The following is a 15,242-nucleotide window of genomic DNA, read 5'->3' as shown; positions in this document are numbered from 1 at the left end:
GAAAGAGCATGGAGTATAGAAATGTGTGACTCTCTGCAGGGTGTGTGCATTTCACACATCATTCACTCAATAAATATAAATTGAAGCCTAACTGGACAAGACACCAGGCACCATACTAGGCACAAGGGATAGAGCAGTGAATAAAATAAAGCCACTGCTGCATGTGTGTGCAACACTGTGCCCATAATTGTGGCCTGTGTGTAAGAGTATGCTCATGTGAAGCTACATTGTGTTTGCTTGTGGACATGAGGTGTTTGTGGCTCCTGGATACTTTGTCTGCTGAATCCTGACCCCAAGTGACCTGCTGATACAGGGCACCTTGGAAGTTAATTAGGCCAACAGACTGTGTCTGTGCACTAATGAGAAGACTTCCCCAGGTGCCCCTGCCCACCTTCTCCACCTCTCCTGTGGTTCCTGCCTGGCTTGGGTTTGGCCTTTTTAACCCAAAGACAACATGCATCCAAATGAGATTTTCTCTAGTGCATACGTCTCTCTCTCCCTCCCTTCTCCTCTGCCTTCCCTGTATCTCAGAAAGAAAAGGCCTAGGAATAAGGAAAAGGAGGAGGAAGAAACATTTTTTTGAGGACATACCATGCGGCAGGCCTGTGCTGGGCAGTTTACACGCATTATAGGCAATTGTAGACAGGGCTTCCCTTGTGTCAGGCACTGTTCTAAGCACTTCACCCCTAAGGCTGGGTTAATCCACGTATCCACCCTATGAAGTAGGTGTTGTTCTTTTCCCACTTTCACAGAGAAGGTGAGAAATCACACAGTGAGAAAATGGCAGAGCTGGGATTCAGGCCTCAGCTTCTCCCACACAAGCCCACAGATGGGAAGATGAACAAGGAGTCAGAGTGGACCTGTGGCTCTCCCCTGAGAGGATACCAGGATTCGAGGCTCAGCGCCCTGGGAGGAGGGAACCCCTCAGTTTCCTGAGCCTCATCAGAAGCAGTCTGGGGAGGCTAGGGCCCAGCCAATGGCAGTGCAGGTCCCAGCTCCTCCTCCTCCCAGGCTGGGCCAGCACACCCGGCAGGCTCTGTCCTGGAAACAGGCTTCAACGGGCTTCCCCGAAAACCTTCCCCACTTCTGGATATGAAATTCCAGCTGCTTGCTGAGTCCTATTGCCAGCTGCTGGGAGCCAGGAGAGCCCTGAGGAGTAGTCACTCAGGTAAGGGCATCTGTGTCCGCATGTGCCCTGCCCCTTGGCATACGTGGCAAGAGGACACTTCTCTGCTGGGGAGTGGTGGGATGTGGCCTGGACACATCTGCCACCCTGGGTCCTGATGGTGGAGGAATAAGGGGCTCTGGGTTCTTTCAGGTCTCCCCAGCTGGGCAAAGGTGGGAGCAGGGGCCAGGCCGGAAGCTCAGCAGGCAGGGTAGCTCTGCCTGGGCCTGCAAAGCCCTGCCCCACTCCTCCCCAAGTAGGGATGGGCTGGGCGAGAGCCCCTGGGGCTAAGGGCGGGGCCTTCCTGGGTGTTCCCTGAGAAGCTGCCAGGAGTCCTACCTTAGACAGGACTGAGCATGCAAGCTGGTGATTCAAAACAGAGCTCCCCCCAACCCCCGGCCCCCACCCCCACCCATCCCCCGTCCAAGTGGCGCAGGTGGTGTGGAGACAGGGTGGTGGGCAAAGGTTCCTCCAGCCACCCTCATCCAGGATCCACCCACAAGGGGAAGGACAGAATCCGTCTGCACACAAACAGGCAGGCAGCTCATTGAAACTTGAGGAAAGGGTCTGAGGCCTAAGGCTGGGCAGTTCCCAGAGGGTGGGCTCTAGAGCCAGCCTGCCTGGGTTCAAATCCTAGCTCTGCCACTTATTAGCTGTGTGACGTTGAGCAGGTTAATTAATCCCTCTGTGTTCCTCTTTCCTCATCTGTAAATTGGGAATAAAAAATATGCCCTTTCCTAAGGTTGCTGTGAAGGAATAATGTACTGATTCATACAAAGAACTTAGAGCGGTGCCTGGCACGGCATGAATGCTTCATGGATATTGGCTGTTATCACTACTCTGCTTTGCAGTTGATCATGCAGAGGCTCCAGAGAGCCTGGTGAGCTTCAGCCTGGACCAGCATGGGAAGGCCATCATGAGCCCTTTAGTGGCTAGGCAGACAGGTTCCTTGGGGTCCCAGGGTCCACAGTTGGTTGAAACCACAGTGCATGGGTCTTAATGGACACACCCCCCTCCCCAGGAATCAGGCAGAGGACTCGCGGGTGAGGAAGTGGGGACCCCTTACTCTGCCTAGCAGTCACAGTCCTTACGCGGAGATGAATCTGATTCTGTGAGTTCATCAGGCCAAATTCACCAGCAGAACTGACAGGAGCAGCATTTCCCACTTGATGTCTTGACAAGGCTGTTCCACAAGATGATAAATGTTATGTCAGGAGGAAAAGGGCTTCTGTGGGCAAATGAGTTTGGGCAATGCCACATATTTCATACCTCTTTTGGTGAATTTATTAGTGAGTTTATTAGCACGGTTGAGCAAAAGAACCCTATTTAACTTTACTAAACCCAACGTTTGCCAACTTTTCTTGACACAGAATCCTCTTCTCTCACTTCTCCTATTGCCAACCTATGGGACAGGGTTCCAGGGAACACTGTTTGGGAAACACTGGAATACCAGGTTACTCTAGGAAACCTACTGTATGCAGAGAATTTATTGCTGCCTGCTTTAGCTTTCAGCTGGATTGCATTGGCCATGCTTCAAATTAGTGGCACTTGAGCAGGACTCTGCCTGGCTAATTACAGAGTGTTAGACCAGATGGGGGCGTGGGGACAAGGTTCCAGCCTCCTTTCCAGTCCCATCCCTGAGCCAAGAAAATGACAAAGAGCAGGTTCCCCTGGGGAAGGGGCTGTCTGAGAAGAAGCAGCAGTGCTCAGAAAGGAGAGAACCATCTCAAGGCTCAGCCCCCTGAGGAGGAGGGCCAGGGTTGAAACAGAGGGAGCAGGCAGAATGTCCCAGCTCCATCAGTCTTCACTCTGCAGAACCTCAAGACCAGAGCCTCAGGCCCCGGGAGGAATGAGTGGCTCCCTGGACCCACCCTCATCCACTGGTATTGGTAAGAGCTGGGTTCTGGACTTAATTACCTATGCTCAAATCCCAGCCCTGCACCTAATAGTTGTGTAACCTTGTATAATGCCACTAAACCTCAGCTTCCTCCCTCTACAAAATGGGGACAGTAGTAGAACCCAGCTCCTCTAGTGATGGTGAGGATGAAATGTGATGACATATTTCTACAAAGTGCTCAGAGCAAGTCTGTGATAAATGTAGGAAATGATTGTTCTTGTTTCCCTGCAGTAGCAGCTGAAGCGTGGGTCCACCATGAACTGGAGTATCTTTGAGGGACTCCTGAGTGGGGTCAACAAGTACTCCACAGCCTTTGGGCGCATCTGGCTGTCTCTGGTCTTCATCTTCCGCGTGCTGGTGTACCTGGTGACGGCCGAGCGTGTGTGGAGTGATGACCACAAGGACTTCGACTGCAACACTCGCCAGCCCGGCTGCTCCAACGTCTGCTTCGATGAGTTCTTCCCTGTGTCCCATGTGCGCCTCTGGGCCCTGCAGCTTATCCTGGTGACATGCCCCTCACTGCTCGTGGTCATGCACGTGGCCTACCGGGAGGTTCAGGAGAAGAGGCACCGAGAAGCCCATGGGGAGAACAGTGGGCGCCTCTACCTGAACCCCGGCAAGAAGCGGGGTGGGCTCTGGTGGACATATGTCTGCAGCCTAGTGTTCAAGGCCAGCGTGGACATCGCCTTTCTCTATGTGTTCCACTCATTCTACCCCAAATATATCCTCCCTCCTGTGGTCAAGTGCCACGCAGATCCGTGTCCCAATATAGTGGACTGCTTCATCGCCAAGCCCTCAGAGAAGAACATTTTCACCCTCTTCATGGTGGCCACAGCTGCCATCTGCATCCTGCTCAACCTCGTGGAGCTCATCTACCTGGTGAGCAAGAGATGCCACGAGTGCCTGGCAGCAAGGAAAGCTCAAGCCATGTGCACAGGTCATCACCCACACAGTACCACCTCTTCCTGCAAACAAGACGACCTCCTTTCGGGTGACCTCATCTTTCTGGGCTCAGACAGTCATCCTCCTCTCTTACCAGACCGCCCCCGAGACCATGTGAAGAAAACCATCTTGTGAGGGGCTGCCTGGACTGGTCTGGCAGGTTGGGCCTGGATGGGGAGGCTCTAGCCTCTCTCGTAGGTGCAACCTGAGAGTGGGGGAGCTACGCCATGAGGTAGGGGCAGGCAAGAGAGAGGATTCACACGCTCTGGGAGCCAATTCCTAGTCCTCAACTCCAGCCACCTGCCCCAGCTGGACGGCACGGGGCCAGATCCCCCTCTGCTCTGCAGCTCGGTTTCCTTTTCTAGAATGGAAATAGTGAGGACCACTGCCCAGGGTTGGAGGGAGGAGGGCGTTCATAGAAGAACACACATGCGGGCACCTTCATCGTGTGTGGCCCACTGTCAGAACTTAATAAAAGTCAACTCGTTTGCTGGTTCCAGGTGCCCTCTGGTTGTGCGGCCTTTGTGACCCTCACACGTTCATGGTGTCAATCTCTCTGCCCCCGTGAAGAGCTGCACTTGATCCAGCCTGAGGGGCATCCTCTCTTCCAGAAAGGGGGCTCCCAGTACTCCAGGGGACGTGCTACTTGCTCATGCTCCCATCTAGCCTTTATCCCCCATGGCAAGTTTAGGCCTGTGGGTTGTCTGCAGAGAGAATGGAGCTTAGTCCATGTTGCAGTGGGAAGTTCATGAACTTAGAATGCCTGTGTCGAATCCAAGTTCCAGCGGGACTCTGGGAAAGTAACTTAAGCTTCTCTCCAAAATGGGTTAATAATACCTAGCCTGTGGGGTAGTGCTGAGGACTGATGAGCTCGTGGCTGTGGACAGGGTTAACCAGCTGTAAAAGGACACATAAATGTTAATCATTGGTATTAGGAAGTGCTCGATAATGCCTGTGAGAAACGAGGCAGAAGGCCCCTCCCTAGCTGCACATTAACCTTCATCATCCCAGCCAGAACACAGGTCCCAGGCCCCCCACCAGCATATGTGAGGTCACACTCCAGCTTCCCTGGAGGCCTTCCCCAGGACCCACAGAGGATGGACAGTGATGCTGTGCCCGGCCCTGTGCTAACTGGGGCATTTCATGCTGCTGACCTGCATTCCTTGCCTCCACCAAGGCTACGGGTGCCCCGGTCTAGAAAAGTCATAGTTGACCCCTCCCATCCCCTACACAATCCAAGAGCTTCCCAGACTCCAGTCCCAGAAATATCCCACCACCAGAATGGGATGCGTTCCTGCACTAAATTAAGGTTGCTGCTTTCCGTAGATGTCAGCTGCTGAGGACCTCAGAATCAGGCTTCCCAGGAAAAGGGCAGGAGAGAGGGCAAGGAGGCAGGGTAAGGAGGCAATGGGAAAGGGACAGGGTCAATCCCACTGGTGCTGTCCTAGGCCTGGGCATAATGATATCAGGCTCCTGAACCCCACAGAGCAGTCTCACCCACATACCTGCCTGCCTGGGAGCCAGGCTCAGCCATACCCAGCCAGGCTAGAGAGGAGGCGTGGGCCAGGAGAGAAGAGCCGCAGGTGTTTGCTCTGAGTATGTGCCCGGGGAAGTCCGCCCTCCTGCCTGCCCACCCAATCACTCTCGCTTGGCTCATTGGCCCAGAAAGCCCCACCCAGCAAGGGAGAGAGGAACAAAAGCTGCCTCCGGGAGGTCCTGAGGCAGACAGACAAGCCCAAGGACAAGGAAGCAGCTACTGGACCCAAGAAGGGTGAGGACCGAATAGGGCAGGAGGCTGGCCAGGAAGCAAGCAACGAGCTGAGCTGAGGATATCCAAGGGACCTCAGGCTGTGGGCTGGGCTTCAGGGAGGGAGCCAGAGGGCCAGTGTCCCTAGAGGATCCCCAGGGAAGTGCCAAGGAGGAGAAGGAATGTCCTGGCTGACCTAAGGGACGACAGAAGATTGGGGAAGAGGGGGTATCAGGAAGAAATGGGTTTCAGTTCAGTTTAACAAACATCTATTGTGTGTTCACTGGGCCAGGCCAGTGCTAGGTGCTTGGGAGACAGAGGTGAAGAGCCCTGCCCTCTAGCAGCTGACAGCCTGGCAAAAAAAATAAGACAGGTAAACAGACCATTTGGGTACAGGCGATGCCTCTTGTTCTGAAAGTGTCCCAGGCACACGATGTCTGAAGAGGCTGAGAGCAGAGTCAGGGATTGGGGATGGGGAAGGAGGAGGGTAGGAGGAGGGGAGGGTTTGGACATGGGGCCTGATGGGGACTCCAGACAAGGGGGTGTGGAGGTCAGAGTCCACAGGAGAGGGGCCTGAGAGGAAATAATGGAAATGCAGCCAGCAAACAGCCACTAAATGGACAGAGGAGGGGGTGCCCCCAGAGAAAGTAAGTGGGGGATCCACACCATGCCAGAATCTATCCCCGGTCCTTCCTAAAGCTGGAATGGTTGGAACTCCACAGGAACCCACTGTGGTCAAGACAGTCAGCCCTCAGGCCCCAGCACCAGTACACGGGTTGTCAGGGATGACATCAAGTCCCCGTGATTCCAAAGCATCTCTTTTTAGTTTGGGAGGGAATGCCAGGGCTGAGAACCTTCCTGGAGCCAGAGGCAAGGAGTAAGGATGAAGATTGCTCTGGGATTTACCAAGGGGCTGATGTGAACGTCCCCAACACGGGGCCAGGCTCCTGTTGGTGTTCAGTAAAAGTGAGATGGATCTGACAACTGATAAGGATACGTTCCCACCCCTCCTGCCCTGGCCCAGCCCTGGCAGCTGATGGGAGAGCAGATCGTCCAATTCAAACCTTCCTACGGTCTCTTTAGAAGTCATGGGCTGAAACTTGGGGTAATAGAGGTTGGCTGGCATATCCATGCAGGATGATTGTCTTCACATGTATCTATTACCTTGTAGAATAAGGTAGACCCTGATTTTGGAACCTGAAGACCAAAGTGCAAGATTAGCTCTGCTACTTCCATCTGTGGACCCTTGGGCAGGTATCTCTGGGCCTTCACTTACTCTTTGTGAAATGAGGACAGGGGCAATCCCTACCCTACCAAGTCATTGGGAGTGAAGACATGATGACACGGTGATTGTGAAAAGATTTTGTCAATCGCACCAGCATTAAGGGTGCCCATCTCCAGGTTCCCCCAGGCCTCAAGGCTCCCAAGGCCTGAGTAGGCAGGTAGCACCCAGGTATAGACCTTCCACGTGCAGCACCCAGGACACAGCCAGCATGAACTGGGCATTTCTGCAGGGCCTGCTGAGTGGCGTGAACAAGTACTCCACAGCGCTGAGCCGCATCTGGCTGTCTGTGGTGTTCATCTTTCGTGTGCTGGTGTACGTGGTGGCAGCGGAGGAGGTGTGGGACGATGAGCAGAAGGACTTTGTCTGCAACACCAAGCAGCCCGGCTGCCCCAATGTCTGCTATGACGAGTTCTTCCCCGTGTCCCACGTGCGCCTCTGGGCCCTACAGCTCATCCTGGTCACGTGCCCCTCACTGCTCGTGGTCATGCACGTGGCCTACCGCGAGGAACGCGAGCGCAAGCACCACCTGAAACACGGGCCCAATGCCCCATCCCTGTACGATAACCTGAGCAAGAAGCGGGGCGGACTGTGGTGGACGTACTTGCTGAGCCTCATCTTCAAGGCCGCCGTGGACGCTGGCTTCCTCTATATCTTCCACCGCCTCTACAAGGATTATGACATGCCCCGCGTGGTGGCCTGCTCCGTGGAGCCTTGCCCCCACACTGTGGACTGTTACATCTCCCGGCCCACGGAGAAGAAGGTCTTCACCTACTTCATGGTGACCACAGCTGCCATCTGCATCCTGCTCAACCTCAGTGAAGTCTTCTACCTGGTGGGCAAGAGGTGCATGGAGATCTTTGGCCCCAGGCACCGGCGGCCTCGGCGCCGGGAACGCCTACCTGATACGTGCCCACCATATGTCCTCTCCCAGGGAGGGCACCCTGAGGATGGGAACTCTGTCCTAATGAAGGCTGGGTCGGCCCCAGTGGATGCAGGTGGGTATCCATAACCTGCGAGATCAGCAGATAAGATCAACAGGTCCCCCTAACCTGAGGCCACCCAGGAAAACAGGCAGGGGCAGTGGCATCCTTGCCGTAGCAGGGTGGTGAGGAGGGTGGCTGTGGGGGCTCAGGAAGCTCGCCCAGGGGCCAATGTGGGAGGTTGGGGGTAGTTTGGTCCCCAGGTCCTGAGCCTCAGGGGAGGGAGGTTGATGGCTAGTGGGGATTTTGTATATGGCAACAGTGTATGTCAAACCTCTTAATAAATATGATTTTCCCAGTACTTTGCAGACCAGGTGGGGAGTGGCCGATAGGAAAACGGGGGGCGGGGGGGATTAGGTGGACCTCAGAGAGGATGCCGAGACTACTCAGTGAGCACCTGAGCACTGGAACCTCAGATCCAGGCTCACCCATCACCCCCCAACACACACAGAGTGTGCCCCCAGAACATGATGGGCTGTGCCCAAAGGCAGAGGCTACTCCAGGGGCCTCTGGGTTCTGCAACCAGCTGGCCAAAGCAGGAGGAGAGGAATTCCAGGAGACCCTGTGCCCAGCAGGAGTCGGTTCTCAGTGATCGTCCATCACAGGAATGAGCGTGGGTCGGGCCTCCCTAGCCCTGCCCAGCACAGGTCCCGGATAGGTGAGTCCCCTCTGACGGTGGGAGGGGCAGGGCTGAGAGCAAGCCAGGGATGGGAATCTGTCAAGGTGCCCAAGAGGCACATCCTACAGGCCAGGGCCCACTGAGAGTGTCTGAGCTGAAAGGTCCCTCGTGGATCCTGGAGTCTATGGAATTTCATGTTCTTTTTCACTGATACAACTTCCCCATCCCATACTCCCCCACCCCACCACCACTCAGACTTTGGCAACTCCCAGAACCACACCTCCACCCTAACATGCCTCCGAGTCCCACCAAATGCTCACTAGACAATTCCCTGGGAGGCCCCCAGGCATCTCATACTCGCCACTCCCAAGCTGACCTCATCAGCTCACCCAGACCTGCCCCCTCGAAGATGCCCCACCCCATCTCATGCAGGACACAGCTATTCACCCAGCTGCCCAAGCCAGGGGACGAGACAAGCCTGACATCCTTGTCCCTCACACCCCACACCCCCACTGGCACCAAATCCCACTGATTCCAGTCCCTAAATGCCACCTGAATCTGCTCTTCCTCTCCTTACAACAACCTAACTACATCCTGGACCTCCCCCATCTGCCCTCCGCTACAGGGATGGAGTGATTTATCTGTCTATGCAACTGACCATGTCATTCCACCTGCTTTAAAATTTCTTCCACCATCACCAGCCCCATGCCCTCAGCATGGCCCCCGCTGACCTCCCCACCTCATCCCAGCTTCCTCCCCTTTTCTACCTGCAAGTAATACCAAAGGGTTCCTGGTTCCCCAGGCAGACACGTCATGTGGTGTCATTCCTCGTGCCTTTGTCATGCTATTTCCTCTGGCTAGAATGCCCTTCCCACCCCCTCTGTGATCCTCCCTCGAACCTCTAGGACAGCTTTACCCATCTCTCTAAGTGCCAGCCTCGCTTGTCCCTCTGCCACTCTCCCTGAGTGTCTCCCTATCAGTCTGTGAGCCCTTAATGGGCAGGTCACTGAGTCATCCAGGTCCCTGCTGCCTTCAATAAATGCTTGTTAGATGAGTAAATAGTCTGCTTGGGGGAAGGAACTGAGTCTTGCTCATCGGAATCTTCCACCACACCTAGCCTGCGGACTTCAGCAAAGCATTTGTTTGCTTGCTTTGTTTTGTTTTTGTTGTTTCAACTAGAGCCAGCATCAAAGTCTCACCTTTAGGTAAGCAAACTTGGGTCTAGAAAGGGGAAGAGGCCCTTCAAGACCACACAGATCTGCTGAGTCTGTCAGGGGCTCTGTCCTCTGTGGTCCACAGGTAGACTCCACACCCACCCCTGATTATGGCATAAGATCGAAGTCACCTGTCTTTAGGGCAGGCTCCCTGGAAGCAGAGCCAGAGGCAGGGGTTTCTGTGCATGTGAAGGAAGAAGCAAGGGGAGTGGGGGAGGGAGGGGCTGAGCTGAGCAGGGATGCAGACTCAGGGAGATGCAGCCTTGGCCCGACCCCTGTGGGATGAGGGGGCTTCAGATCATAAATCTCACCACATTTCAGTCGGTCATTACTTCAGGTGCCCCCAATGGCAGGAGGGTTGGCAGGAAGGGGTAGGTGGCTCTGGCTCAGTCAAAATCAATTCTTCAGGGGTAGCCATAAGCCATCAGCAGCCAATATTCCCAGCATTTGGGGAATGGATTCCCCCAGTAAAGGGGACATGGGCAGGGCACCAATACCATCTACTACACTCCTGACTCCACGAAACAAGAGTAGCTCCCACTTCCAATCCAGACTAGAGCTGTGACCACCAGCCCAAAAGAACAGGGTGGCACTCCTGACCAGTTCAGAGCCAGATAGCCCCACATTGCTCAGACCACAGTAGCTCCCAAGTCCAGGCCAGAGGACCCCACGATAGCCAATGCCCCCAAGATTCCAGATCCATCCTCCAGGGGCAGCTGCTTGGTCCAGCTTATAATGAGCTCACTCCAGGACCTGACAGCTCCCATGGCGACCTCTCCTTGGATGCTCTTCCCAAAGATCTCGAGTCCTGAGCCACTGAGCCAAGTGGGGACCTTCAGAGGAGGCTGCGACTAAGAACTGCTTCAGCCATCAGGCCATTTATCCTCAATCCCACCCACAATGTCAAGACTCACACTGCTGTCACCACCACTCACACCTGTCCACCTTCACCTTCTTGAAAAATCCCCCTTTGCTTCCTCTTCTGTCCTCTGTCCTGCCCACATTATTGCCACCTACCTCTCCTCATTCATTGAAGACTGAGCCCATAGCCCAAGGCCTTCTCCTTCTGCTATTCTCCCATGATCCAAGGCCTCAGGGGTCACCTGTTCATCACCCTGTCCTTTCTATCCCATGACCACCTTTGCCACAACATTAAGCTACCCACTAGCAGGACCCCACCCCAGACCTGGTCATCACCCAGAACTGTTTCACCTCTAGAGCCTTCCATTCCTGGAAATATTTGTTCTTTATTATTCACTTTCATGTGAAAGCTCCATATAAGGTGCTAAGGAGTCATCTGGGAAAAATCAGACATGGTCCCTGACTTCATGGAGTTTACATTCTAGAGAAGAGGACAGCTACCAAACTCATGGCACACTGGGGAAGCTGGGGAGAGAGGGAAGAGGATCTAACATCCAGGCATCCAGAAAAAGGCTCCCTGAGACATCTAGAGAAGGAGGATTTTGCCAAGCAAGGAGGTGGAATTCCAGACAGAGGGGATAGCTTATGCAAATGGAGAGTATACCTGGTGACAAAGATGGAAAGAACCCAGGAGCGCTTGGGCCAGGTGAGGGGCTCAGGTAGGAGTCAGGCTGGAGTAGACAGAGGCTGGCTCCTTGCAACGATTTATTTGTAAATCTCTGCTAATGACTTTGGACTTTATCCTGAGAACAATGACAAGTCCCTAGAGAGATGTAGCACAGAAGTGACATGATCCAATTTGCAATGTCTCTGGATACAACGTGGCAGGGCCAAGGCAGGGCTACCTGTTTGGAATCTGGTGCAATCGTCCAAGCAAGAAACAGCAATGGCCTGAACTAGGGTGTGCACCTTGGGGATGGAAAGAAGTAGATGGACTGAAGAAATGTTTACAAGATAGAATCCAAAAGATGTGGTGATTTAACTGGGTGTGGGTATCAAAGTGACACCCAGGTTTCTGGCTGTGAATAGTGGTACCATTTACTTGAGTGGGGAGGTGTGGATGACTTCAGTTTCAGACATGTTGAATTTGAGATACAAGTAAGATGTCGTGGTTTTTCCCTCTCCTTCACGGATGACCTCAGCCCCTCATTCAGTGTCTTCCATCTGCTACTACATTTATTAGTAGTGACTCCATTTTCAACACCTTGACTTCTCAGTTCCTTGACTTCCTTGATTTCAACAACCTTTTTATCCACCCTTCCAACCCACCCACCTGCGTGTTCACACCCTAGTTCTGTCTACACCAAGAGCTGCATCATCTCCCATCTATGTGGCTCACCCAACCTGATTCCCATTCCAGCAATCCTTCTGCCCCATCTACTGACCCACCACTATGTTCCCCCACCCCTTTCCATTCTCCCTGCACTCCTTTCTCAGCTTAGACTCCACAGTCCCCCAGATAATCACCAGCTTGCAGGTGTCCTCCACTCCCTCGCCTTCTCATGCCTCTCCAGTACTCATCTGGCAAGACCCTAACTCCGGTTAAACCCAACTCTCCACATGGCACCTGTTCCTGAGCACCTGGAGGATAATACAACTGGACTGACTGGTCTCCATTTAAACTTTTGACCACAAAGTTCAAGTGGACACTCAGCACCTCTAAGAAATTCTATATTTTCCTAAAACTTTATCCCTACTCCCCAGAATGACTCTATCATGCCTTCTCCTCTTTCCTCAAACCTCCAGACCCCATTCTCCTAATCCTCCATTTAAGCTGATAGTCAGGCATAACAGCGTGCTGGGAATAGAAGCAAAAGGCCAGCTCAACTCAGCCTACCGCTACCACATCTGCCAAACTCAAAGCATGAGCGGCTGTCAGCCTTGCTCCTCCCCTGTAACGTGGACAAAGCATCCCTGCTCCTGGGACACCCTCCTCCACTTGGACAATGGACCCCTTCACCCCTCACCTACTCTAGACTGTGCTCCACAGTTGGTGCCTCTCTCTCCTGCCTTGCCATTTCCCTTTCTACCAATACACTATAATACTTTCATCTCTCTCTTTTTTTGAATTCTCTCTTGAAACTCCATTCTTCTCCAGCTGCTACCTCATTGCCAAAACAAAAGTCTCCTATACTTGCTGCCTCCACTTCCTTGTTGCTTTAACTCGTTCCAGTCAGGACTGCTCTTGTCAATATCCCCAAGGGCCTCCAAGCTGCTACATCCAGTGGTCCATTCTTCGGCCTGGCCTAACTCCCTCAGCATCATTCAGCCATGAAGAGCTCCCTCCTCAAACATTGTCTCCTCTCAGCTTCCAGGCAGAATCTCTCCTGGCTTTCCTCCCACCTCACTGATGTGTCTTTCTTGATGTCCTTCAATGCCTCTCCTTCCTCTTCCTAAGCTCTAAATGCAAGATGCCCCAGGGCCCAGTTCTCTACCTTCTTTCCTCCTCTCTGTACATTTCCCCTTCAGTGACCTGATCCAGTACCACCTATAAAACCATCCATAAACTGATGACTCCCACATTGATGTGTTCAGACCTAACTGTTCCCATGAGGGTCAGACTCCTGTATTCAACTTCTATTGGTCATCTAAAATAGAACTCCTAATTCCCCTAACTGAGAACAGATTTAGTTTTCTCCAGGTTTTCCCCACCTTGGAAAATGTCATCCCCATCCATCCAGATGCTCAATTCAAAAACCTGGAGTCTGTTTCCTCGTAATCATATTGGCATCATTAGCAAGTTGTGTTGGCTATAATTCCAAAATACCATATCAAAATCCAAACACTTGGTGACTTCATATCCAACACCCTAGTCTTTCCAAGTGCTTCAGTCCCAGGCGAAGGCACCTCATTTCTACACCTGGACACCTGCAGCAACTGGTCTCCCTGCCTCCACTCTTGTTCCCCTAAAAGTCTTCTTCCACATAGCAGCCTGAAATATCTTTCTAGCACGTCAGTCAGATGAGTGGAGTCACTCCCTGACTTAAAATCCTCCAAGTGGCTTCCCATCATGGCCAGAAAAATAAATTTAACCCAAACTCTACCATCGCCTGCAAGGTCTTATGGGGTCAGGCACTGACTACTGCTCCTGCTCCAAGCCAACCTCCCTTCACTCTCCCCTCTTGCCATGCTCCACCCACACTGGCCTTCTCCCATCTTGGGGTCTTTGCACCTGTCTCGCTGACAGGGCTCTTCCCCTCCAGCTTAACATGTCTGTCTCCCCAGCATTCACATCTCAACTCAGACATCCCCTCTTCCAGGAGGCCCTTTCTGACCCACCCTCCTCACCCACCACACACTGTCACTCTCCATTATGTGATCTCATTTTATCTTCTTTGTAGCACTTACTAGTATATGAAATTTTCTTATTTTTTTACATATTCATTCTCTTTATTGCCTCACTGGGATGAGCTCCTTAAGAAGTGGGACTCTGGGCCGGGCGCAGTGGCTCACGCCTGTAATCCCAGCACTTTGGGAGGCCGAGGCGGGCGGATCACAAGGTCAGGAGATTGAGACCATCCTGGCTAACACGGTGAAAGCCCATCTCTGCTAAAAATACGAAAAATTAGCCGGGCGTGGTGGCGGGCGCCTGTAGTCCCAGCTACTCGGGAGGCTGAGGCAGGGGAATGGCGTGAACCCGGGAGGCGGAGCTTGCAGTGAGCAGAGATCGTGCCACTGCACTTCAGCTCCGGCAATAGAGTGAGACTCCGTCTCAAAAAAAAAAAAAAAAAAAAAAAAAGAAGTGGGACTGTGTTGTCTTCACCCTTTTATCCTCCAGCACCTAGAAAAGTGCTTGACACATAGTAGGCACTCAATTAAAATGGGTTGACACTGATGATGGGCACCCAGGAGATGTCTAGTAGGCTGCTGATGTAAGAGGGAAAAGGACAAGTCAGGAGATATCTATTTGGGAGTTGTCAGCATAAATGCATGAACATAAGACATGATTTTGCTCCAAAATTACCCTTTACGAAGGAAGCCTTTGTCTTTCATTCAAGTCTTTACAAAGTTCCCTGCATTTGCGGGGCATGCTCTCAATTATTGCATTTTGAACAACAAAACGCTCTTTGGGGAAAACTCATTAGCCCGAAATAACCTCAATCAATGAAGTTTTGGATATTCATGGTGGTTGCTTGGCAGAATCAGAAAAAAAAAAAAAGTGAAGGCAAAGGCATTTCACGTATATTGAATCATTATTCCCAAGGGCAGGACTTTACAATTGCAAGGATTGTCTTTGTAAGCAAGCCCATTTTAAAAAATCACTTTAAAACAATAAAGGAAGTGGTTATGTTATGGAGATGACAAATACCTACTGGAAGATTCTTTTTATTTATGCAACCTAATATTAAGCAGCCAGACTTTTATGGCAAAGAATAAAATCTCCAGCATCATACACAGATTCAAAAAGCACTATGTCCCAAATAACTTGGGCAGAAATAAAGTTTTTGTGTTTTGTAAAATGTTGATAACAA

General features: G+C 52.4%; 2 protein-coding genes across 2 annotated transcripts; both read left to right on the top strand.

Annotated features, from left to right (window-relative positions):
• The first annotated feature begins 1,019 nt into the window (after window positions 1–1,019).
• GJB5 (gap junction protein beta 5) lies at window positions 1,020–4,499 on the top strand. The gene is made up of 2 exons (XM_004025430.2): window positions 1,020–1,168; window positions 3,294–4,499. The coding sequence occupies exon 2, from the start codon at window positions 3,318–3,320 to the stop codon at window positions 4,137–4,139; it is 822 nt and encodes a 273-aa protein (XP_004025479.2). The 5' UTR covers window positions 1,020–1,168; window positions 3,294–3,317; the 3' UTR covers window positions 4,140–4,499.
• Window positions 4,500–5,726: 1,227 nt separating this feature from the next.
• GJB4 (gap junction protein beta 4) lies at window positions 5,727–8,317 on the top strand. Its single transcript, XM_004025423.5, has 2 exons — window positions 5,727–5,775; window positions 6,923–8,317. The coding sequence occupies exon 2, from the start codon at window positions 7,245–7,247 to the stop codon at window positions 8,043–8,045; it is 801 nt and encodes a 266-aa protein (XP_004025472.2). The 5' UTR covers window positions 5,727–5,775; window positions 6,923–7,244; the 3' UTR covers window positions 8,046–8,317.
• The last annotated feature ends 6,925 nt before the right edge of the window (window positions 8,318–15,242 follow it).

Source organism: Gorilla gorilla, chromosome 1 (genome assembly GCF_029281585.2).
Source record: "Gorilla gorilla gorilla isolate KB3781 chromosome 1, NHGRI_mGorGor1-v2.1_pri, whole genome shotgun sequence".
Taxonomy (NCBI): domain Eukaryota; kingdom Metazoa; phylum Chordata; class Mammalia; order Primates; family Hominidae; genus Gorilla; species Gorilla gorilla.
The sequence above is the reverse complement of the archived record's forward strand: the minus strand, read 5'-3'. Positions and strand labels throughout refer to the sequence as shown.